At 38.4% G+C, this 24,787-nt stretch overlaps 1 protein-coding gene across 4 annotated transcripts; it reads left to right on the top strand.

Moving 5' to 3' along the window:
- The first annotated feature begins 10,952 nt into the window (after positions 1-10,952).
- Positions 10,953-20,729, top strand: zfh1 (Zn finger homeodomain 1). Of its 4 annotated transcripts, none has more exons than XM_028321116.1 (4): positions 10,953-11,108; positions 16,986-17,158; positions 17,413-19,471; positions 19,627-20,729. In XM_028321116.1, the coding sequence occupies exons 1-4, from the start codon at positions 11,012-11,014 to the stop codon at positions 19,818-19,820; spliced, it is 2,523 nt and encodes an 840-aa protein (XP_028176917.1). In that variant the 5' UTR covers positions 10,953-11,011; the 3' UTR covers positions 19,821-20,729. The 4 variants fall into 4 exon arrangements, with proteins under 4 accessions (XP_028176917.1, XP_028176916.1, XP_028176915.1 ...); XM_028321115.1 differs by having other exon boundaries at positions 16,986-17,176; XM_028321114.1 differs by having other exon boundaries at positions 11,016-11,433.
- The last annotated feature ends 4,058 nt before the right edge of the window (positions 20,730-24,787 follow it).

The raw sequence follows: 24,787 nt of genomic DNA, 5'->3' as shown, positions 1-24,787 counted from the left end.
TAGGGCCAACTTGAAAAATTATTAGGAGAACCAATTATACGAAATACGGAAAAGTACTTATAAGGAATATTATTTGTTGGTAAAAGTAAGAAATGCATCTTCGAAATCCCTCTATCCCATATTGAAAAGGTCCGATCAGTTCTCACCTTTTTGCCACAGTTGGCAAACAGCCAACCACGCGTAACTCACTATAGAAAATTCCTGAAGAAAAATTTAATGCAAATCTAACTTAAATTCCTCAATGTATTATTATACATACTTAATTTCATATAATACATAATTAAAACAAGATAAGTTATTGAGTTAGCTAACGTTTATCCCTTAGTGAAGTTCTCACCTTTTGCACTACCTAGTTGGCTTATAGCCAACCGCTCACCGACTTTGCTTTTATTTTATTATTATGGATTATATTGTGAATTATTGATAATCTAAATACTAAAACACGCTATCTTAAAAAACTACAATTTAATTTAAGAAATTTTACAGCCAACCAGGAAACTTTAATAATACGTAATTTATTTGACATTGTATTAAACAACAACTTTCTTAAAACTTTTACACTGGTTATTCAGAGTAAAAGAATTTAACCTAGGGAACCTACAATCAAAGTCAAGACCTATAGGCCTAAGATGCGCGCCGTGATAACTTTTATCGACCTCAAAATGTATGGGTAAAATTGATAAAATGGCGTGATAACCGCTTATCGCAACTTAGGTTTACTGGGCAGTATAGATAGACACTTCGCTTAAAAATTACAACTGGACAATGGCTCGTGAAAGACGATAACTAATTACAAGTGGACCTTATCCGCTGACTCCGGTGGCCACATGCATCCCTTAGCAGGTCAGTCAGTCCTCACCTCCGGCTCAGTTGGCGCGCGGCCAGCGTCGCTCAGCATCGCGCGTCAAATAGATAAAAATTGGTCAATTGGGTCAGCACGTCATCTTTCCGATATAGGATTTGCGATGGCCATTTTTGCAGTTGTCTAAAATGATTTATGATAGAAGTAAGACTAAAGAAATTTAGTCGTTATTTAGGTTATTAAAACCCGTAATTTGTTAATGTTGGGCATAAGAAATTTGAGTTGAATCAAAAACGTAGAAAGTTGTTCAAAAGCCGGCTTTTTTTTTCTGATAAGTAATTTAGATTTTTTGACACTACACTGAGAAATATCCCTTATAACGTTGTAAGAAGCCATGAATGCATTATGAATCATAGTTTCTGGAGATGAAGGTGGAAGACCTAATGTTCAGCAGTAAGTGCGATAGGCAAAGATTTTAGTTTCTAATTCATTATTCAATTCCCATCCCAAAGCTCTTATTTGTATGCGTTAAAATAAGCTCTCTCTCGGCAGTTCTACGCGCCAAATTCCACACATTAATTTCTGGCAAGACCAGAGGAAAACGGGGAAAAAGGCGCGAGGAGCATAAAGGCTTTGTGGGGCGAGGCGAGTGAAACTGCATTAACGATTCATGCTACATAAAGCGCGCTCCAAGCGCCCGCGACAACCTTGCCCGGTGTGGCTAGAGACATGCCTTCTCCCTAAAATATGGTAATATGCCTCCGTCTTGTATCATGTCGAGGTAAAATTTCAGGCCAAGTGCCACATGAAAGTTAACACTCGTCTGTCGGACCATGCATTAAAACAACAATATTTTACAATAAGTACGTGTTCAGTGCTTTTTCTCAAGAATAATCATCGCAAGCCCTCCGATTATTAGCATAAGTATCAATCTAGGAATTCACAAAGAGGTTTTCGTTCTAGATAACTTATCTATCGACGCGGTCTCAAATTACACAATAGATGGGGAAAAATCGCAGAAATTGGGAAGTTTTAGGACTCCGTTGGCCACTGGAATTGTAATTACATGCAGGCTACGGCAGCCGGAAACCTGCCGCAGTAAAGGTTCGCATCGGAGCGTTGTTTTTATCGCATCGCATCGCACCGCACCGCACGCCACCGGAAGAATGGCGCGTCTTGCGCTTGAAGTAGCGACCTGCGATTTGTCGCACGTTGATTAATTTCAATGACAAACTAATACTTGAAGAAATACTTACTTTACTTAATGTTCTTATAAAAAGTAACTCTTATTTAGAGCAAAATTAAAGGCCTCTTAAAGTAAACAAACAATCATCATCGTCTTCATCATGCATCAGAAAAGTTGCTAATGAGTTTGACTGCTTTTATAAATAAAAATATACCAATGCTCTATTTCTAAAAGCCTCAAGGAAATACCGTGGAATATTCCACAACTCGTTTACCTGTTCCAACTTATTTACCTGTATAAGTTATTCTAACAAAAAGTAAAGTTTTTCCCCGTCACAATTAATTAATTTTATCCATTTACGTAAATGTTATTTACTATGAGCGCGAGTAGGTATTGTGAACCCGTTATCGGACATGTTTTGCAGAGATAACGCGTTCTAATGAGGAGAGACCTCGTGTAAAAACCTTGATTGACGCTTGATTATTCGAAGGTAAAAACGTTTTATTTTTACAAAATTAATAAATATTTTCGGTGCATACCTTGGGAGTTGGGACCTTCATATTGTATGCGACATTATTTTTGTGTGTTGCACCTACCCCTAAAACCAACCTACCACTCTGGATACAGAAACTCTTTGACCTGAGTTACAAGGTTCCAATCTCAGTTGGCACATTCTAACAACAAAAAATTATTTCAGCATAAGCCGGAAGAAAAAGAAGAATAAATTAAATGATCTTCTTCACATACATTAAAATTGTTTTATATTTTCGTTCACAGACTGTTTACTATTAAAATTATTACAGTACCGATCGAAACCTACAATGACTCGCGACTCTGTAACTCGGCGACCATAAGCACACTTTATAATTAATTAGCAAATAACAATAGTAGCAGCCCTCTTTTTACAACGATCGAGACAAAGGAATAACAGTTGCGAACAAGTTTCAGCCATTGTGAGCGTGACGGCCGAAAGCCGCGCAACTTTGAGTGAAAGGACCGCGTTACCTAGCATAGTTGGGGTTTACATACACTCCCAACGAACTCCTAAAACAAACGTTACACAATATCGTGCCATAAGGACCAGTAAAATACAGGGTTAATGCTCCAATTTGCACGAACTTTTACTCAAAAGCTACTCAGAAAATACGAAGAAACGCTTGCTTTTACATATTCTCGTCTCAAATACTAATGAGTTCTGCAACTTATACTTAATAATCACCCATGGTAATAGCCATAACTCAAAGGTGAGATTGAGTTCAAACGACACATAAAAATCACGTCTACCGCCCGTATTTTCGTTATATAACATACGTAGTAATTACCTACTCATGTGGAAGGACTCGGGTATTGTACAACAGTTTCCACTGCATCAATCTAATTGAAAACTATTTTAGCTTCTATACAATAACCAAATAGCTTTTGTAAGAGTTTTTACGTCTTCGTAGTATTTTTCGAGAAAAGGTCTAAGGTAGAAACTATTAGGAAAGACAAAAAAAACTTATTTACAAAGTATCACTTCCTGCGCAAACCTTTTCATGGTGCAACACATGTTCTGCCCGAGAGACGTTGAGGTCCGTGACAAACATTGCTGGAGTGCCTTAGACAAAGCGAATTCAATCTTTTGTTTCGTTATCGGACAAACTTTATGGAGGCTCCTGTGCAAACTCATGCAAGCCATAAATCATTATTTAAAATAATTATTCATTACTTAAAGAGGAATCGTAACTTAGATGTATAATTTTAGTGATTTTCATTATTATGCAATTTTTTAATAAATATAATCAAAGGTTTGTTGTAATTAAGTTTGGCAAAGAACTTAACAATCTCACTATTCACACAAAAATAATACATAAATAAAGCTGCGCTGACTCTAGTCTAGTGAGTACGATATCGGAAAACAATGAATATAAAAACGCTTTTTTATTTTGCAGAAAATAAATAACTTTTAATTAAAAGCTCTATAGATAAAATAATTATACTACTGTATACCTACGTCCCTCAGTGCAGATAACAGAAAAAAATGGTATTTACAAATAATGTGACCAAGCAAAATAAAATTGTGATTTTCGCAGTTATATTACTCGACGTAGAAGCCATTCGGGGTTTTCGCGTCTCATTATCAAAAGCAAGTATCTATTACTTTGACACCTACAACAATGCTTTACGCCATCTGGCACGGGCTTGCGTTTTGACAAACTTGTCTTTCACTAATTCTATTGTTACGTTTGCGTCTGTATAACTTTTGAAATAGAGTCTACAAGAAGTGTATGAGGTAAGTTTGTGATTGTTTAGGACAAAGGAAGCAATAGCTGAACAATTCGCGAGGCAGGTCGTATGGCCGCCACGTGTGCACAAAAACAATGTCATGTGACGGTTCGCAGACGACAAAGGATATTAGCGGTCTTTTGACGGTCAGGTAGACGTGCAAAGAGACTTGCAGCCCAAATGAGATTACCAGATTAAAGGACAACCATACCGGGATAATCTTAATGAGCTTAAGTAGTAAAAAATCTTTCATTTCTTTTAGGCTACTTTCGAATAGAACCCATGACGTAACAGCTTTAACATCATCGTGAAACTTTGGAGAGACATCTTAAACGAGCATGTATTAACAGTGATTATAATAAAAATATCGATTTATTTTACGAGAATCTGTGTTTTATCAGGATTAACATTAATGCGCCATGTATCGAAAACAGTCATGAAAAATTTTGAAACAATATTTTCCAACTACAATCACACACAAATAGTATTAGGTACATAGAGCTCATATAAAGTCGTATCGTAGGTGCAGCGATAAGCTTCTAATGTAACATTAGGTAACGTTACAACAACCAGCGTTACGTTCAGTGATATCGCTGTTATCGCTTGTGTTTTTTCTCATCCCGTCAGTTTTCAGGCGGAGGGCAGAGGGCAGATCACCGAAAGGGACCCGTATGTCTATGACAGTCTTAGTTTTCGTATTAGTTACGTAGTTCAAGATTATGTATCTTGAACATTTAAAACACAGCATTATGAATATCCAAATTAAATAAAGCTTGTGCAATAAGTTTCAGGCATTAAATAGGAGGATTATAGATGCATACTTACGTGCAAAAATGAATGTATTATGCGAGGACCAAATAAAAATGAAAATCCCATGAACTAAATTAAAAGAACTAAATAAAAATTAAAAGTTTTCTGTAAATTAATTACTTCATTTCGAACAATCAATCTATCTGATCACCGTCATCAAGCTGATGACCAGCTTATGAATACGTCCCGCTTACAGATAACCCATCCGAGCTTTGTTTTTATACCGGCCCTTTATCTGCGCGTTACCTACAGTGTTCCCTTATCGATAGCTCAGTTTCGACGCTTCCCTATTTTTGTTTGTGACCGTGTCATTGTCGAATATCAGTGAGTGATTTAGGTAATGTGCGCGTTAACTGACGTTATATTTTATCACAAGTTAACAAAATATTGTGGTAATATTTAATGTTGTTATGATAACTATGAAATCGTTATGATAATTATGAAAGGCTGGATGCCAGAGGTATGCCAATAACAAAACATATCCTCAAAGAACTAACTTAAAACAATGGAAAACAATAATTTTAAAGTTGCCTACATGTATGTAATATTCATCAAGGAATAAGTACTGTGGTAAGCTCCTGTGGTAAACTGAATAATTACTAATTTGAAATGTATATTTCTCTGTGGAAACAATAACAAACATAACAATAGACTTCGTTTTCTCACCAAAATTGATCGTGGATAAGCCGAGTGTACACCGTCAATTAGATCTTCGAACTGATACGATCGGCGTTCAATGCGCTCTATTATTACCTCTATTTGAATCAATTCCTATTCATTGGGCAAATATTTGGCAGTAATGAAGTGGCCTCCCACGGCAGTGCACAATGCGGAGGCAGCAGTAATGTAATAGGTGAGGGCATGCGGGCGGGAACGGTCCGCATCGCCTCTGTATCGGCGATCGTAGATATCGTAGCGGCACGCAGCGGTGGCCGCGGTTAAATTTTGTTAAGACCCCTACATGTTTGGCAACACGCAGCTGTCGGAAACTCAGAGCTTTTGGAATTTAAATGCTTTTGCAATGCAAAATATGAACATACGACTGCATATAATGCAAATGCATATTGTGTACCAAACATACTTTTTTAAATTAAAATCAAAGTATTTTCTGAAACAATATCGGCGAACTTTGTTAAAAGTTCTGTAACTAACTACTGACAATTCGTCATGCATGATCCCTCAAACAATGACGCAAATGACGGTACCTAAATATACTTACGCTAAGTTAACTGCGAACTTAGCTCACATAAGTAACTAGGTACATACTATGAATGACGGCACATCGTCATTATACATGGAAGTTTCAGCGAGAATGCTCGCTGTGCACACTGTGCATGGGCCGCAACACTGGCACCTCATGATATTAGCGTACTTTACCGCGCGGTGCGCGCGGTGCCAAATCGCTCGGACGTAAACGCGCGCGTCGACGCATTCTTGCGTTTATTGACGATCTAACGATGAATCAAATTATACTACGAGCGTTTCGCCTCTCGAATTAGTTTTCATTATCCAGTCGAGCGCATTTAGTGTTTGTTCACCGGTGTTATGACCATTATCGACACTTCCAAACTATTAGATAGTTCTGATTACTGCGTCGTAAACTAGGTATTTGAGAAGGTGGCAACACACATAAATTTAATGTTATAACATTTACAATCTACATAGCAAAGATACCTATAACATGTTAAATTCATAAACAAGTACTGTTATTACTTATTACCTACATAATGGCTAATAATAATCACAATGGCACTACTCGAATAAAACCATAATTTACTAAATAGACAGTACCTAAGAGACAACCTAGTCTATATTTGACCATACTCATAGATATAGGAATTTATGAGAAAAACAACTAGGATAATAAAATACCGTAATGAAATGAGCTCTAAAATTTTACGAATGATTTCAGAAGACCTGCCTCCAATTTGAAAGGTGTAAGTTGAGACCTACCATAAAAGTGGACTTCAATGAATTGTATATCACCACTGAACACGAACAAAGACTTTAGATGAAACAACAGACAACGCAGGAGATGTCACATTTAGTGCTATAAAACAATGGTTACCTGCGCGTGGCCGCCAGATGTGCGCCGCGTGAGAAAACCGCGCGGGCAATATAATCATAAATAACAACTATATTATCCCAATAATGTGCATTGTAAACTCTGTTCTGGGCTTATTGCACAAAATTTTAAAATCATTTTAGAAAGCAAAGTTGTATAGTAGTCTCTCTACATTTCAACGTACCTACCTACCTCATTTGAAGATCTTAATCATAAATCAACCTAATCATTCGAAACCACACGCGAATGGTAAAAGATAACGTTACCTATATGTAACGGGTAATTACTTTAAAAAAAAATATACCCTTTATTGTAGTTGTCCTCTTAAAATTTGACAAGCTCTACCCATCAAGTACAGAATAATCCATAAAGTTTTTCTATATCTATCTATTCTTATATAATCTTATAAGAACTCTGCTTTTACGTAATTTATGCCGAGTTTTAATAATATAAAACGTACGTCTCTATTTCCCCATTGCATCCATAAAGAACGATCTATCAATCAATAGACAATGCCACCGGTAGCTTAATTTATTTTAAAAAGCGCTCGCAACGTGCAAGCAGACCCCACGTAGTAGAGCGTAGAGCCGGGACCCCACGCGCTGCGCGGGCTCATTCAAGTCCACAATGCGCCTGCATCGCGCAGCTCTATATTGAGATGAAGGCTACCTCCAATTATAATCTAATTGAGCTTTTGTCACATTAATATCCCACATTAATTGTCCATGACATAAAAAAGACAATGCGGCCTTCTTGATCTAGACAACTTGATCAAGAAACGCACAATAAGTTGTTTGTAAAGTTCTAGCCATAATTATGTGCATAAACAAAAGTTTTGCAACACATTATGTCGTAAATCTTTACCTTTTTTAATGTAAACAAAGAGGTGATCTAAATACGCCTGAGTGATCAAAGCAATTTTATTATTTTCCGACAATAATTCCGACTTTTAATAAATAAACAAATAAACAATAACAATGACATGTCAGTCTGCACTTAAACCCTAGGTACAAATTCCCAGCATTGCATCATGTCTCGGGGCAAAGAAATCAAACAAGTACTATTAATTGCTCGCATAAATCATACTGGAGTGCATAGCGCTGAATCACAGTGCTGCGGCTTGATAGCAAAGTACACAATATGACCCACCACACGCAGTGCGATAAAAAATATAAAAATAAATAATTATTATGTCCCACATTATTTATTTGCAAAAGAGAATAAAAAGACAGACAATGTTATTATACTCTCAAATTATGTTGTTTTACTTATTACATAAAATTGTAACACGGTCAATGAATTGCAAGTTCACGAATCTATTCAAAATGATTTTATTGAATTGTGTCGATAATTCTCTTATGCTTTCATTTATTAACAACATAGACGTAATTCCAACTAATTAGCAAGTAAGAGCCAATTAACCTGAAAGCAGGAAAATATAAATAGGGTAAGGGTAAGTACTAGTACGATATTATGTGGAAGTTTTATACCGTCGTTTTCCTCTTAGATACCAATGCGATAGTGTATTCCCATCTAGAGAAAAAGCCCGCAAACGTTATACATATAGGTGTGTGGGTTATCTCAGGTTCGGACTATGACTTGTTTATAAGTACGTTTTTTCCAATCGCATGATTGCGTAAAAGTTTGTCTATTGAAGTTTTATTTATTTATTTTAAAGCTCATCATTCACTATCATATTTATCTAAACTGTCTCCCTTTATTTAGATCATTCTGGTTAAATAAATCTTTCAATTCAAACTTTTTATGCGAAGTTCAAACTGCAAATTTATCCCGCCCAAGTGTAACTAGGTGTCTAAGAAACTATTATAGAGAAATGTACGATAACAAACTTGTGGAGAAATGTACGAAACAGTCCTATTACCCATAAACACAATGGCCATTACATGTACTTCCCAAAGGCTATACGCAACAATTACCAGCACAAGGTATGTCGTAGAACAAAAGGGCGTGATATACGGCGGGCTGCGGCGCGAGGAGCACACGTGTGCCCCACGTGGTACAAGGTGCCATTGTCTGCCCCACACCGCAGGGCTGTTACTTTACAGCTTACACAAAATCTCGTAAGCCATTACATTTATCCTACCCTACTATCCTAGCCCTAGTAATTATTATAAATGCGAATGGATGTCTGGATGTTTGTTACTCTTTCACGCAAAAACTACTAAACGGATTTTGATGAAACTTTACTGATAAACTGATATTATTGTTTATAACCCAGATTAACATATTATAGGCTATAATTTACGACGATCTGTGACAAATTAAATTTCATGCGGGTGAAGCCGCGGGCAAAAGCTAAACTAAAAGCTTTCACTGCTGCCATGGATTACCAAAGTAAATAAATAACGAAGCTTAAAACTCTATTCAAAATCAAGCATAAGCTTTTCACTCGTACGACAAATTCTATGACTATGACCGAACTTGATTAGTTTTAAGGATTTGTTTTGTAATACGAAATTTAAGTCCAAAATTATGAAACAAGTATTTTCACTTTACATTTAATAAATGGCTAAACAGTCAACCCTAAACTAAAAACAATACTTTTATTTTCACTGATAGGTTGCTAGTCGCGGTGTGGGATTACTGACTCCTCATCTTTGTGGAGGTGACAATGTTCCTGCATCATGCATTATGATTAAATTTTACCTAGAAATATTTTGTAAGGACCTTCTCTGCCTATAGAACTAAACTTACTTATATGTAGGTATTTGCAAAATAAGTGAAATTAAACTGTTTCTAAACCAGATAGGCTTTAATAAAGAAGTTGGTTAATAAAAAATCTCCGCAAAATCACAAGTTAAATATTTGAACCCATAACATATTATTTTTATGCAATTAACTGCAGCATATCAGCGCGTAATTGTAGCAATTAATTATTATTTGTTTCCTGCTCAAATTAATTCTGCTACCTACTGTACAACCGCAAACTTGGCCAACGTTCTAACTTTAGAAATCGGTTGGATATTGTAGAAACACAAAAACAAACCACTGATTATTAGTGTATTATTTATTAGTGCAGCCGCGGTCAGCATAGGTATTGTGATAAACGCTAAAGTCCAACGCTATCAATACAAAGTAGGTTTGAGTAAATAATAACAAAACATTCGTATTAAACCCACACGATGCCAACAAACACGTAAAAGTACCGGGGCGGCCCCGGCGATCACGACGCCTAACGCCATCTAGCGACCGAAAGTCGAACTAAAAATACACGTTACAACGCAAACACGGTTCATTTGTAGAGTCATAAATAAACAACGATGTTATAATATACTATCTAGATTTGTTACTAATTTAGGAATGTATTTACGTAATGTGATTATTAAATTAGAATTTACCTGTAGTGCACTTATTTTTGATATAGATAAATCTAATTATACACGACTCTACATTATCCTACTAAGTTACTAACTAACCAAGTACCTACTAATATCGCTTTGGAGTATTAACATTCCCAATAGTTAAGGTTTTTTTTTATTCGGCAAGTTTTGAATTAATTGCCCGTCTGATAGAGACAGGTAGATAAATCGGCGGGAAGGTGGAGCGTAGGACATGTAAATAAACAAGTTTCGACCATCCACGACGATGCGGTCAGAAAAGAAGTGGCCGGAATCGGCAATTATCATGGCAGCGTCATTATAAGTTCGGTGTATCGTTGTTTAGGGCCGGTGAGCGGTGAGCGGTGAGCGGTGAGACGCTCGCAGCCGCCAGTCGGCTCTACTAATTAAGTATAGATGGGGGGGTGGTCGCCGGTGGGCGCGGGGCGCGGGCGCGGGCGCGCAGGGCGGGGCGAGAGGCGGGCCGCGGCTCATTCCGCTGCGCGCCGCGCCGCCACGAGCACGTCCGTCCGCGCGCGCGGGCCATGGTCGCGAGAACCGATGAGAGCATGTTCGGGTGCTATGGTGACAGCTACTCGTACCGCCTGTGGAGCCTGGCCAACGTGTGGGGCGCCTGCCGATGTGAGTAGCGCAGCGCCGCCGGCCCGCGGTGCACGTGCCCTCGGGATACGAAACTAGGACTCGCTGACGTCAGCGGAGGCTGTGAAATCTCGGTGTAGTACGACGTAGATGCGATTCGGTCCGCGGTTGTGTCGACTGGCCGCGAGTGCCGGTAGCCCGCGGTCGCGGTAGTGAGGTGTGAGAACATACGTGTCGATGAAAGTGCACAGCTCGCTTATGGGAGTTGGCGGTTGGTACGAATGCTTGGCGGCCGGTTGGCTTGCGGACATGAGGAGTAAGCAGGTCCCCACGTCCACCACCTCTGCCAGGCGGCTCGCGGCCTTAAGTAAGCTTCCTTTCTTTTTGTTTTTATTTGCATATTTATTTGTGTATTTATCTCTATCACCCTATATCACTTATTTTTTCTATGCGTTAATAACTTTATAAACTCTACATTGAAAGTTCGCTAAAAGTTTTGCCATTTAATTTAAGTGAAAAGCAAAACTTTGGACGGTAAATAAGTTCCCCCCATTCAAGCTGAGTTTGAATGGGTCCAGGTGAAAATGAAATCACCTCGGCGGTATTAAAAATAAAACTTGAGTACGTCTTCATTAGGAATAACCTCCGTGTCGGGCGATCTCCCCTCGCTCTCCCCTGGGATATAATTCATCCACTTGAGAATCGGGAACAGGTACACATAGACTTAAAAGAAAGTTTCGTTTGTCGAGGGGAACCCCGCTCTTTCGCCGTCTTAAACCGTAAATGATTATGTTGTTTTAATTCATTTGCTTTTTTCTTTCTTTCACTTTTTATTTTTATTCTTCTTCTTTGAGCGTGCCGCCTGTCTAAGTGGATAAAATATTTTCGAGTTTCGGGTTCGAGTATGCCAATACGCGCGGAGTTGTTCGCGGCTCATTGATGTAGAGACGGATACATCTTCGTCCCGTTAATTTTTGCATTCTCCACAATGCCAAGTTCCGCGAAATAGCAAACATACTAACAACGAATATGGAAACGTAAAAGTGAATAAAATCATCCTATACTAGTGTATAACAGTTCTTTACGTCTATTAATTTACCCGCTAATATCAACTAATTAATATATTTCTCGATAAGGACAAAATGTACAAACTGATTTTCAGTATTTTGGCATAATTATAAAAAGTAATCGAAATAATTTATTCAAAGGAGATTTAGATTTTCCGAAGTTTTCCTCACTCCAAAAATGAACTAGCGATTGGACAATAAAAATAGGTACCTACTTCGTAACAAAATAAAAATATCGTCATGCATTTTACCGAAGTTTAATTCTAGTGTAAAATACCAATTGCACATTACTCATTTGTGGTTTATTACGTTCTAATAAATGTATTAATAGCTGTATGGAGTGGCTGTGTGTGCAGGTGAGCAATACCTGCGAGCACATTTCAAATGAAGGAAAACAGTCGTAATATTAAAAGTAAGAGGCAAAATTACTCTACATTCAATGTTGATGTAGGTAGGTATTAAGTCTTACAATATTCATTATGCACTGGCAGTGTTTGAAATTATATTTTATCTCAAATGACAAAGCAAACAAAGTGTAAAGCACAGTGGCATTATCTCGAGCTACTTTGTGTATTTGTACACAAAATTAGGGGGTAGGAAAATTATAAGTAGTAATTAATGAACGTGTCTAGTTGCAGAGCAAACATTTCGCAGAATCGATAACAAGCTCATCAGAATCAAAGGCACTAATCACTTGTTTGTCGAGACAAATTACCGGTATCGCATCGACAAAGTTGAGCTTCCATAATCGTTTGTCAACACGAGCCTCAGCCTCACCTCGCGCCGTCACGCGTGACTCATTGCTGATTCACTAATATGGTTTTGCTCTGTTTGCCATTTCACCTCTCCAGCTTCTGAATCAGAGGTGGGCTCCTAAATATATCAAATTAACTAATGCATTAGGTAGAGTAGAGAGAACTTTGATGAGATTGTAATGGTTTACGAAACGCAGAACTTTGATGGTAAACTTGGATGCTCACAAATTACTGTATATGTTCATATGAATTCGACTCAATAAAAATGTTTGACCGACAAACATTAAGGAAAATGTTACCGATTTTGAATGACTAGAGTTATGAAGGAATTTTTACCAAGTTAATATCCGCGTTAACTAATCTACATTTTACAAAATTACTCTATTAATTATTTTTACCCTAACTTTGAACTAGATTAAAATAATGATATTATTTCAGAAGAACGTTCGAATCGTCAAATCTTTAAAAAAGTGTTGCTCTTATAGAGACTTTACTTCAAGTCCTATTTGTTATTTTTATTTTCCGCGACAAAGTTCGAATGAGATTTTACTAATTTTAAATTAAAATTTTCAAAGTGTTGAAATTGGACGTTATAATTATTATTATATTTTTTTAGAATAAACTGCACATGAAAGTTCATGACGTAAAATTTTATCCAAACTTTCAGCCACAGTTTGAATCAGAATCTTATAGTAATAAATGAATTCATTCAAGCTTTTTTGAGATAATTAAGTCCTACATCAAGACAGATTAGATGTTAAGCAACTCCTACAACTAGCATGTTATTAGACAGCAAAATACGTTTATTATCTGCTACTCTATATTGTAACAAATAGCATATCACTGTTCAATTAAATCTTGCGGCACTGTAACACTGATGTCATACGTTTCACAGAGATCAACATCAGTTACGCATTAGAGATAAATAGTACAGAGGTCGGAAGTTATCGGCATGGAGGAACAAATAGGTTGGACATGAGTCGAGTAAATCAAGGAGCGTAAAGAAGAGTGATTCTTTCATCGGGCACACACGATTGTGGTCTCGGGCCACAAGTGTACAACATGGTGTCTGGGCAGGCGGAGTTTTTCTTTGCTTGAGGTCGCCCGCCCCGCGCGCACAGGTGCGAGTGCGACCAATGGCCGGCGCGCAAGTGTGCGCGAGCGCGCGGTGTGTGCGCGATGATTGTTATTTATCGCGAGAGCAATAGGAAGCCCCGCGCGGGTGTGTGCGCGTTATCGGCGGGTAACGGACGCACTCTGCCCGTGCGCAGATTAGGTCCCGCGCCGATAGCGGCCTGTGTAGGTGTATTCATCCGTTCCACCTAGCGCGATAAACAATACACAAAGGCGTTTGTCCTACTAAATAATGTACCTTTCGGACATATGGCGAAATAAAAGTAGGTATAATTGTATCCGTGTGCGTATGTAGTACCTACAGTATGCAGTAGTACCTACCTATTAGTGTAATATACCTACCTAATAGTGTGCGTATGCAGTAGTACCTACCTATTAGTGTAAGATGATAAACGGAAAAGATTGTTCAAACAAAGTAGGTGGAGCTTTCTTTCCACACAATGTACACCAACAATAAGGAATAAAACACAAAAACAAAAGAGAAACAAAGACACGTTATTCTTAATAATAAACCAAAGTAGTAAACGTACCTACTTACGAATTGGCGCCCATATAAATGTGTTGTTAGCATTGTTGTCACTTACCTGAAAAAAAAATAAACGCACTTTAATAATGTGGAAGTAAGCAGCATAGTTACTGTTATCAATCAATGTTTGTTTACAAATTAATATAATTTCGATAACATACAAAACATACACTTCAAAGCAGAAATACATTATTGTGCTACTACTAGCGCCATCTAGCGCGGAGTGGCATCACTAGTCATGTAGAGTTCAGTGTTGTACGATTGAAATTATGTTTAACACTAGTATTATATTATCTGTGGTTTAACTAATTATTTTTGTGAGTAGGTAATATCCGAATTTAATGGGTAATCTTTAAATCTGGTCCATTTATTTATTAAACTATTCTTCAGGATAATAAATTAATGTTAAGTTCTTGAAAATATGTCATTCAAAAAAGTTTTAAAATAATTATTATTTAAAGATAAAACGAGTTTTTGAAGATTTGGCTTTTTTAGAAGTGAATAGTATTTTTGTGTAGTATTTATTTTAATCTTGTATCAACCTGATTTATCTACTTACTAGAGAAATATGAACATTGTTTAATACAGGCTTACATTATTTTTCCGGAACAATTGCCTTGGTATTGTGATATTATACAAGCTATACTGAGAATAAAGGAATTTTATGTCTGTTTCATTTGAAAAAATTGCGATTTTACAATTTCATTAATAAGTTAATTATCATTTTCATCGTGTAGGCACGTATTGTCAAAGTTCAATTATATCATTAAATTTATTATCATTTAGGGGTTTTTAGTGTTTATTATGTTTGATGATAAATGATGATACGTATCAACATTTACGTAATTATAGATTGAGATTTTAAACTTCATAACTTATGTATTTTCTAGACGCAAATCATAGAGTTATGAATTATAAACACAATGCAACGGTATTTACGCCTTTTCAGTTAAGTACGCAGTTTTAATCTCTCTAAAACAATTACAATATGCAGACAAATCGTGCTCACTGCTCAACCTTTGTCCCGATTTTATTGATGACAGGTTAAACTCCGTCCCGAGACGGATCGTGCATGGGACGGTGATAAATGGATGTCTACCCTCACGGCGAAGGGTTAGGATATATTAACTTTGGGCGCTTAAACGCGATATTAATATTTGTTTACTTTTTGCAATGCTTAAAAGCAAAACAATAGCTAATTTTTTTATCGTTAATGATGTTCTTGATCATGACTTATTTTTTGTAATTATAAAATTTTTATGGTCCTTACAATGGCATGTTTACGTTTAAACCTAATATACTTTTTCATTCATTAAGGCGTACTACGACATTTTCTAAAAAAATAAAAGCTTAAATATTCTCAAAAAAATTTAAAGTAAAAGTCTTAAAATAAATTAGGTACTAATTAAATAAACGCCTCTCAGTAATCCGCAACGACAGTAAAGCTTCTTTCGAAACTCCTAGCGCCACCTAGCGGCGAGTAGCGAAAGCCTCAACACTCGCAGCCGCATATTCCACGGCTCGTCGTAGCCACCACTCGATTTACTGATCGCTTCATGTCGATGCGAAGATAATACGTAGCTACATGCGGGGTCATTACGCCTGCAATATAAGGGCAGGTTCACATTACGAGCCCGTATTTCTAAAATTCAATAGCGAACAGCGAACGCGGACGACACACGAGCGCGCACTAATTAATACGTCGTTGTTTTGCTCTTTATTATATTTGATTTACGGCAGCTCGCCGCCGGCGGCGCTTTTAAAAACGATATTACCCTGGAAAACGGGCCGTATTACCGAAATAACCAACTCCAAATTGAATTGTTGCTGCGTGTTTGTTTTTATAAAGGTGCGATGATTTTAATCGCCGACAATGTGTTCTACGGTTAATCGCCTCGCTCCGGATAATGGTACTACACCGGGAGGGCTGCGTATTTTTAAATTATTGTGCTTTTGTTATCTAAACGCGTATGAATGGGTGTTATCACGTGTCGATGCGAGCTCCATTTGAGATACGAATTAGCGGCTGAAGTCACTGAACTCTTTCACATTTGACTTTGATGAAGCTAGGAGGGTACCAACGTGTTTTGAATTAATATACCTACCTAGGTGTAGAGAATATTTCTATAACGTAGAATTGAATAGTAATAAATAATGGCATTAATTTTACATTCCCTCGCAATGTCGAATTGAAATTCAACATAACAGTGAGTAGAATAGACGTAATAAACGTGGAAAATATTTTTCACGTGGCTGAACCTGTAAATATTATGCAATGCGTGTTGATCTTGTGCAATGACGCATAAATATCAAATATATCAAAACTTTCAATTAAACGGTGGGTTTTACCGTTGAAAGCGTCATCAGAGCTATGATGCAACACAATGAAGATCCAGGAAATATTTTTGTTTCTAAAAATATTTTTGTTTTGTTGCAGTCCGGCCGCTCGCCAGCGGGGGCTCGGAAGGCAAGCCGTCGGAGGAGGAGGAGGAGCGCAGCGGGTCGCCGCTGGGCCCCGGCGGGCCCTTCAGCTGCAGCCAGTGCCGCGGCGCCTACCCCACGCGCGAGCAGCTCGAGCGCCACGAGACCCTGCACTCGCCCAGCACTCAGGTGGATACACTCAAATATGTCAGTGCTCATTGTTAATAAAGAATCACTGAATTACTAACCGCTTTTTGGTGTGAGCGGCTCTTGGGAGATGCCTGTGCTATAACTCAGTAATACTCGTACCGAAGTAATTGTAATTTATTATTTAAGATCCCCAAAAGCATAATAACTTTCAAACAGGAATTCCCAATCCGCCGTATACCGTATAATATTTTTGTTAAGAAATCTTTTCAATTTGCTGTTTTCGTTGTCAACAGTCATGCAAGATTTGCCACAAGAGCTTCGCGAACGTATACCGACTGCAACGCCACATGATCAGTCACGACGAGAGCGCGTCGCTCCGCAAGTTCAAATGCAATGATTGCGATAAAGCCTTCAAGTTCAAGCACCACCTCAAGGAACACCTCCGCATCCACAGCGGAGAAAAACCTTTCGAGTGTGCAAACTGCGGCAAGAAATTCTCCCATTCCGGCTCCTACTCGAGTCACATGACCTCGAAAAAGTGTCTAGTAATGAACCTCAAGATGGGACGGATCAAACCGAACAACCCCGCCCTCAACCCTGAGCGAAGCCCGTCCAGGAAGCGGTCCAACGCTATGGTCGCGTCGCAGTTAAATAATAACATTCCTCCTAACGGGAACTCTTTCCTACCAATTCTGCCTAAGTACAACGAAGCGGCCGCTGCAGCTTTCTTCGCGAGCATGTCCTCGCAGGAGAACAACTATCACCGGCCGCCTCTAGCGCAACCTGGAATCAACCCCTTCTACATGCCGCCGGGCATGCCCATGAGCCCCGCGAGCGGGATAGCTCCGTACAGTTTTCCAACTTCCCTGAGTCAACTATTTGAGCAATTAGCTTCATCACAATACCAACAACGAAAGATAGAAGACTCCGCTAGTCCAAAACTAACGAGCCCACCGCCTGCAGATCCTGAAGATTTGATTGAAGAAGTTACAGAGGAGGATGATAAGAGGTCTGAAGGAAGCGCAGAGCTCGTAATGGATATTGAAGATGAAGAAGCTGTTGCAGTTAAAAAGGAACAGGAAGATAGTGAAAATTACGCGCGGTCACCCCATAACTATGAATCCGTCCCATTAATGAATAACAACGACCAAACAAACAATAACCATGCAGGGTTCAACACGATATTAGAATCTGTCAACGCTTCTGTGACTAAACATTTCTTTAGAACGAATATGGACAAATTGTCGCCCGTTTCGGGCAATGTTTGTCCAAGTATAGAGTCTCCGCCGACGCCCCATATTATTATCAAAGAAGAACCCATAGAGATGCATAGATGTTCGAAGTGCAACGCGACATTTAACAGTAACTCAGAATTAATAGAACACGAGAAGGTTGTGTGCGGGAACATGTTCAGAAAACATGAGGGTTTGGCAGCTCAGGTAGCAGAAACCGTAGCTCTAAATAGGCTGGAACAGGAAATGCGCGCGTCGATACAGAGTGGGGTCAGCGCCAGTGAAGATGAAGACTTTACGAGAGAAGAGCGGGATGACAAAATGTCCTTACATGACAACGATAAGAAGATCAGAGTCCGTACAGCACTTAGCGAAGAGCAGCAAGCTGTTCTAAAAGCACAGTATTCAATCAATCCGAGGCCCAATCGTGAAGAATTCAAAAAAATTGCTCAACAAATCGGACTCGATAACAGAGTTGTCCAAGTTTGGTTCCAAAACAATAGAGCACGAGTGCGGAAGATGACGCAAACTCTATCAGTGTCGGACCAGCCGCTCGACTTGTCCACGAAGAAGTCGGCTCAGTCAACGACGCCGAGCCCAGCCCCATCTCCATCGTGCAGCATTTCAGTCACACATTCCGATTCCGAGGAGGCGGTGAACTTGAGCCAGAAGTCCTCCCGCAGCACGACGCCGCAACGGCTCAGCTACAACGCGTATCCACATTCCAACTGCTCTTCGTCTTCCTTTACTGACTTCAGACTGTCTCCGTCCCCGGGAGAGCCGATCAACGGACAGAAGCGGTTATTACCTCAGAAGATGGTTATGAATCATTTGATGTCGATGGACAAGATCCTCCAACAGAACGACATGACCCACGCTCGATCTCCAATCCTCAACATGCAGCTATCGGACGCGAGCCGACAGGGCTCCAGTCCGTCGTACGAGCGCTCGTGGAGGGACGCGCAAAATGACTACGAAGACGAAGCGCCAGTACTTAAGAAGAACAAGTTGAAACAGGGAGCCGAGCTCAAGGAAGGCGAGGACCATTTCGTCTGCAACCTTTGCGATAAAACCTTCGTCAAGCAGAGTTCGCTCGCTCGACATAAATATGAACACTCAGGTAAGCATTTTGTTAGAGTTACATTGAATTCCAATTGTTAATTATCAGAAAAATACACAATGATTTTTCCTAGTAAAACGTTCAATTTTAAAAGTGTATTTAGAAAGACCTTTGTACTCTATAACTTGGATTGATCGAGAATACTTTGTTTCCAGGTCAGCGGCCATACAAGTGCGAGGTGTGCCCCAAGGCGTTCAAGCACAAGCACCACCTGACGGAGCACCAGCGCCTGCACACGGGCGAGAAGCCGTTCCAGTGCTTCAAGTGCCTCAAGAAGTTCTCGCACTCCGGCTCCTACAGCCAGCACATGAACCACAGGTTCGCCATCTGCAAGCCCTACAGGAACTAGGACTTGGATATGATTTACGATCTTACTAACGGCACAGTGAAGCTGGCATTTGCAGTGTCTGGACACGCCACGTAAGAAACTGATATTAGTACAGATTCTACTGTACTATGAAAAGTAGCAACTTCAGACGTCGGAGTCACGAATCGTGTTTCTAGGACTCGGCGATGACTATTATGTGAAGCTTCAAAGAAATATTAGAAAGTGTAGCGTGTCCAATCACAATTACTGCTACTTATTATACCTAGAGAGTGTAATTGGAAATTGTAATGTATGAGTGTGAACACCGACTACCAATAATCGACTGAGCGTAATCGTGCCAAATAGATACCAAATGATCGGTCGTCGTGTCAGCTGTACGAGTGTACACAGACCGACCCAAAGCATAATACATAGTAAATAAATACTCATAATAATTAAGTATTCGTCGCCCGGTATTTTGTTCGTTTCAATGTTATTTAAGGTCGTTGCTCAACGTCATATTTTTATATCGTAAGAATGTCTTTTGAATTTACTATTTATATGATAATTATAGTGCCAAAGAGAAAACTGAAGCCAAAAAATATTGATTATTTTAATATTTTACACAGATTATAGTTATTAAATTTTATGTAAATCCCAAAGGCCGGTACCTGTAGCATAATACTCATTGATAATAATTAATGTTATTTTATTATTTTTATACAGAGGCCAAAATTATTATTAAGATTATAATAGTAACAGCATCATCGAACAAACTTTTATTTATAATAATAATTACTAATTACTATGCATTTGCAACGGTCAATGCAATATGGATAGTAGCCTCAACATAGAGTCGCCGGGCGTCGCCCGGTGTCAAGTGCTGACAATATAGTTAGATGTGCGAGTGTTCATAATGTTCAAAACTTCATTATTATATTTAAAATTACTACATAAATTATGTAGTAATTATGTAACATAATATACGTATGACAAAAGTACATCCAAACGCCAAACACTTAGTCGCAGTGAATTCAAAAGTGCCGCATTGATGTTTGACTGAGAAGTGGGTTTCGTTGGTTCGTGTTGAGACTCCGACGGCGAGTGACTGGCGTGAGGCCTTGACTCTTATTATGGTTCCAAATCTTTTAAAATTCTATTATCTGTTATTGAACATTTAAAATTTGGTAACAATAAGCTTCTCGTATTCTAATGCTAAGTGTTTAGATAGATTCAATCTTAATTAAGTTCTAAGCATTCCATAATACTCCTATGGGATCTCTGCTGTGTTTAAAAAACTCTTTCGTATAATCCAAAGTAAATTAAGTTGTAAATAGCGGTAATTGTAAATATTGTATGGAACTATGTGTAAATATGATCACGATATTCCGTAGCGTAGCGTAGTGCGGGCAGAGCGGGACAGACGACAATAATCAGCATCTGTTTACTGAAATCACAATAGAGTTTAACTAAATGATAATTACTCTATAGTTATAAAAATTTCTCCGCAATCCGTTTTTGTTTCGGTCAGTAATATTTTCAATATAGTTTCAGCTCCCATCATGACTTAAGTAACCCGTATGTTATACCCATTAATATTTAATATCGTACTTAATTTGTATCTTAATTCACGACTACCCTCATCATGCCTTCTCCCTTCAACCGACGCATCCATTACCTGTTTAGTTTCATCCAGCAGTATGTTAGAACAGAAAGTTCCTAAGCAAAAATACACTTTAAGAGATACCTAATTATTTCTATTTTTTGTAAATGTAAGTAGATAAAGTTAATTTTTAAAGGTTTCTATGCAACGAATTACATAAAATATTGCAAACAATATGTATTTTATCATGTAGTGACTCTGTAAGGACACGGTTGGGCGCAGTATTCCAAAAACGGATCAGCTAAACCGCATTTTGGTGTTAAACTAAATTATAACAGTATTTTACAGCAATTTTAGGTAACGAATTAAAGCTCTTTCATAAATATTCACGAGTTAAACTAAATATATACCTACCTAACGTATTCGGTCCTGTTTGAGCTATTTAATATTTTATGAAGTATATTTTAATGTTAAGCTACTCCCAATCACTGGTGGGCTAGACAAACCAAAGATTACTTACGCTAGAGCGACGGGACACCTGTACCATATAACGGTCCCGTCCGAATTAGTTTAGTTCTAGTTTTAGTTTCGTGCCAAATATAAATTTAAGGCTCCAAAATTTGTAACAAAATTAAATTTTTATTTTTACATGAAATGGCATTATGTACTGTGGCAGTGTTTAGTTACGTGCAATACAAATATTGCAAAAAAGTATTTCTTCCTTTTGTAACTTTACATAAGTTTAATGATTCTAGTTCTTAAGCCAATGTGAATTCCTATTGCCATATTGTGTTTGTTGTATTATGTGATGAATGACGCTAACTCGGCGGAACATTTGTTAAAATAAGTACTCTAGATTGTTAAATATACCCATAGATTAACATGTGTTAAAATATTGCCTATATAAATTATAGTAATTCATTTTACTGGATATTATAATGTATATTGAATTTATGAATATTAAAAATATATATATTGACACTTCAATGCAAAATTCACGACTTTTACTTTATGAAATCTTCATGTTCCCACCCATCACAGCAGTCTCTGCACGAAACTTATAGCCACGATAGCCGAACAGTGAAGGGGTCGGAGTGGCCGACTCGAGATCCGAGGAACGCGGGTTCGACTATTGTGGTGAGCCCACTCGTAACACAAGCTTATTTAGCTTATCACGGGGCTAACAGGACTATTAGTAATTTGGGCCATACAAATTGCTAATAATCTTTAAAAAAAAATTTCTACCATGAAACCTGTCAGGCGATTCAAAGCTTGCATAGATATACTAATCAAGTCATACCACAGAATGTCATAGTGTCATAACTGCAGTCACTGCACCGCACATCGCGGTTACCTAGGCACGATCCCCATGTGATGCAACGTTGGGCTTTGCCCCACGAACGACCAGTGAGCCGGTGTTCAAACGCAAGTATAAATAGCAATAAGATCATCGTAAAAGGCTAATTTCGACAATAACCTGATACTATCCGTTCGCGATAAGTTTGCCGCTGGCGATATGACGTCACTCGAAGGAAAGCGTCTATAACTATAGCAAATTATATTGAAAATATTGTTCATTTGTTGATTAAAAATTGTGTATCTGCGTAAAATAAGACAATTGCGTTTAATCACTAACTAATTGCGTTTAATCGCGGTTGGGGGAGGGGACACGCATTCCACAGACCGGCAAACTTAGCGCGAACGGGTAGTAGGTATCGAAATACAGGGTGTTGATTTCAATACTCGCCATATTTATTTAGGTGATATATTATGACTTACATAAACGCATTATCCACCAAAAAAAAAATTACAAACGAAAGTGGAATTTTTAGCGAATATTTTCCGTGCAACATCAACTGTACTATGGCTCGCAATAATGCAATACGTTTACATTGTGGCACCCATCGAGCTACGCGGATCGCTCGCTTATCATGTTGGATAGTCTACTGAAGGAAGCCACGTAAAGTAGGTAGTTAGTGTAAATAGGTATTTTTCTTTGACTAACTAAAGTTAAAGTTCGTTTTAAATTAGTTTGCTGTTTCCTATTTGTGTGTGAGTGTATTGGAGCGCTTTCCGCCACTACCTACCGCGACGGCGGGAGTATTTTCTACACAAAATTACCAAATTATTCACTTCCTACATTAAAAAGGAATCTCCTTTAAGTTTAGAGCTAGGTACTTACCGATGCGACTTCAGATGCGTTTCCACGTGCCTTCCCGTAACATTAAACCATGTTTACGTATCTACTCACGAGCACTGTACGTATGGTTAGGCATATTCTTAACACTCACTCACTATTACCACACTCACTATCACACGTTCACACACTAACTACTCAAAACCGCACGAGACAACAATCAAAAATCGCAATGTAGGTTCTGTAAAAAAAATATTTTGCGGAAGGAAGCAAATTCGTGTAAAAGGTTTTTTATTAATTAAAGAGTACTTAATTAATTAGTTTTTAGAACAAAAAATAAACTCGTAACGTGATAAGGTGTAAGTAACTAATTTAGTCATTACATTTTTAGGGTAGATTTGGATTAAGCTCCGTCCAGTAGTCGTCGTTGAACTCACAGCTGATTGTGGCTGATAGTTGACTGACTCATGGGCGAGCGCGGGTAGTGGGGCGCGGGACGGGGGGCGCAGCGCTTGCCCGGGTCACCGGGTGAGCGCCGCGCGCCGTTTTCGTTGGGGGACTATTCTGCACTGTAGTGGTCGATTATGGAAATCGTAGATATTTAAAAAATAATTTAAAAAAATTTTGAAGTCAGTTTTTTTGCTGATTCGTGATCAGAATAAGCTACTTAATCAACTCCCTAAATATGGCGGGTATTGAAATCAACACCCTGTATAATATAATAACGAAAATTATTAGAGAAAAAATATGTAGGTAGATCCTGACTTGGTGATGTTATGTTAGCAGGTCATCTAATAAACTTTAGTTACAGTAGTTGAAGTTATTAAAATTTCGAAAGGTATTATCCGATTTCGAAAAAACCGCAGTTCCTACAAGCTCTCAGAAAGTAATGTTTATTTTAATTATTTTCGATTCGGGTAAGTACTCGTACTTAACAGAAATAACTACACACGAGATTCTCAGTTTGACCCTAAGGTTGACTGGAGGAGAATGCCGACTATTAATGATGAAGAATTAAGTCTGCCTTCTGTACAGTGTTATGTGCATGTAAGTTCTAAATAAATAAACTACCAAAACATTCTAGTGACATTGTTAAGGTTGGTTGAGGCTTACCTTAAAACTTCGTCGACAAGCCTCGCGCCGGCCGGGATACTCAGGACGCGCTGCACTGCTGCCACGTTCAACTCACCTGTAATTGATATAAAATTACTTAATGAAAGCTTTCATACTAGATCTGGACGTCACTGAAGATATCTGGGAGTAGATTTT

This window comes from Ostrinia furnacalis, unplaced genomic scaffold (assembly GCF_004193835.3).
Source record: "Ostrinia furnacalis isolate ACB-3 unplaced genomic scaffold, ASM419383v2 OfSCF7470, whole genome shotgun sequence".
Taxonomy (NCBI): domain Eukaryota; kingdom Metazoa; phylum Arthropoda; class Insecta; order Lepidoptera; family Crambidae; genus Ostrinia; species Ostrinia furnacalis.
The sequence above is the reverse complement of the archived record's forward strand: the minus strand, read 5'-3'. Positions and strand labels throughout refer to the sequence as shown.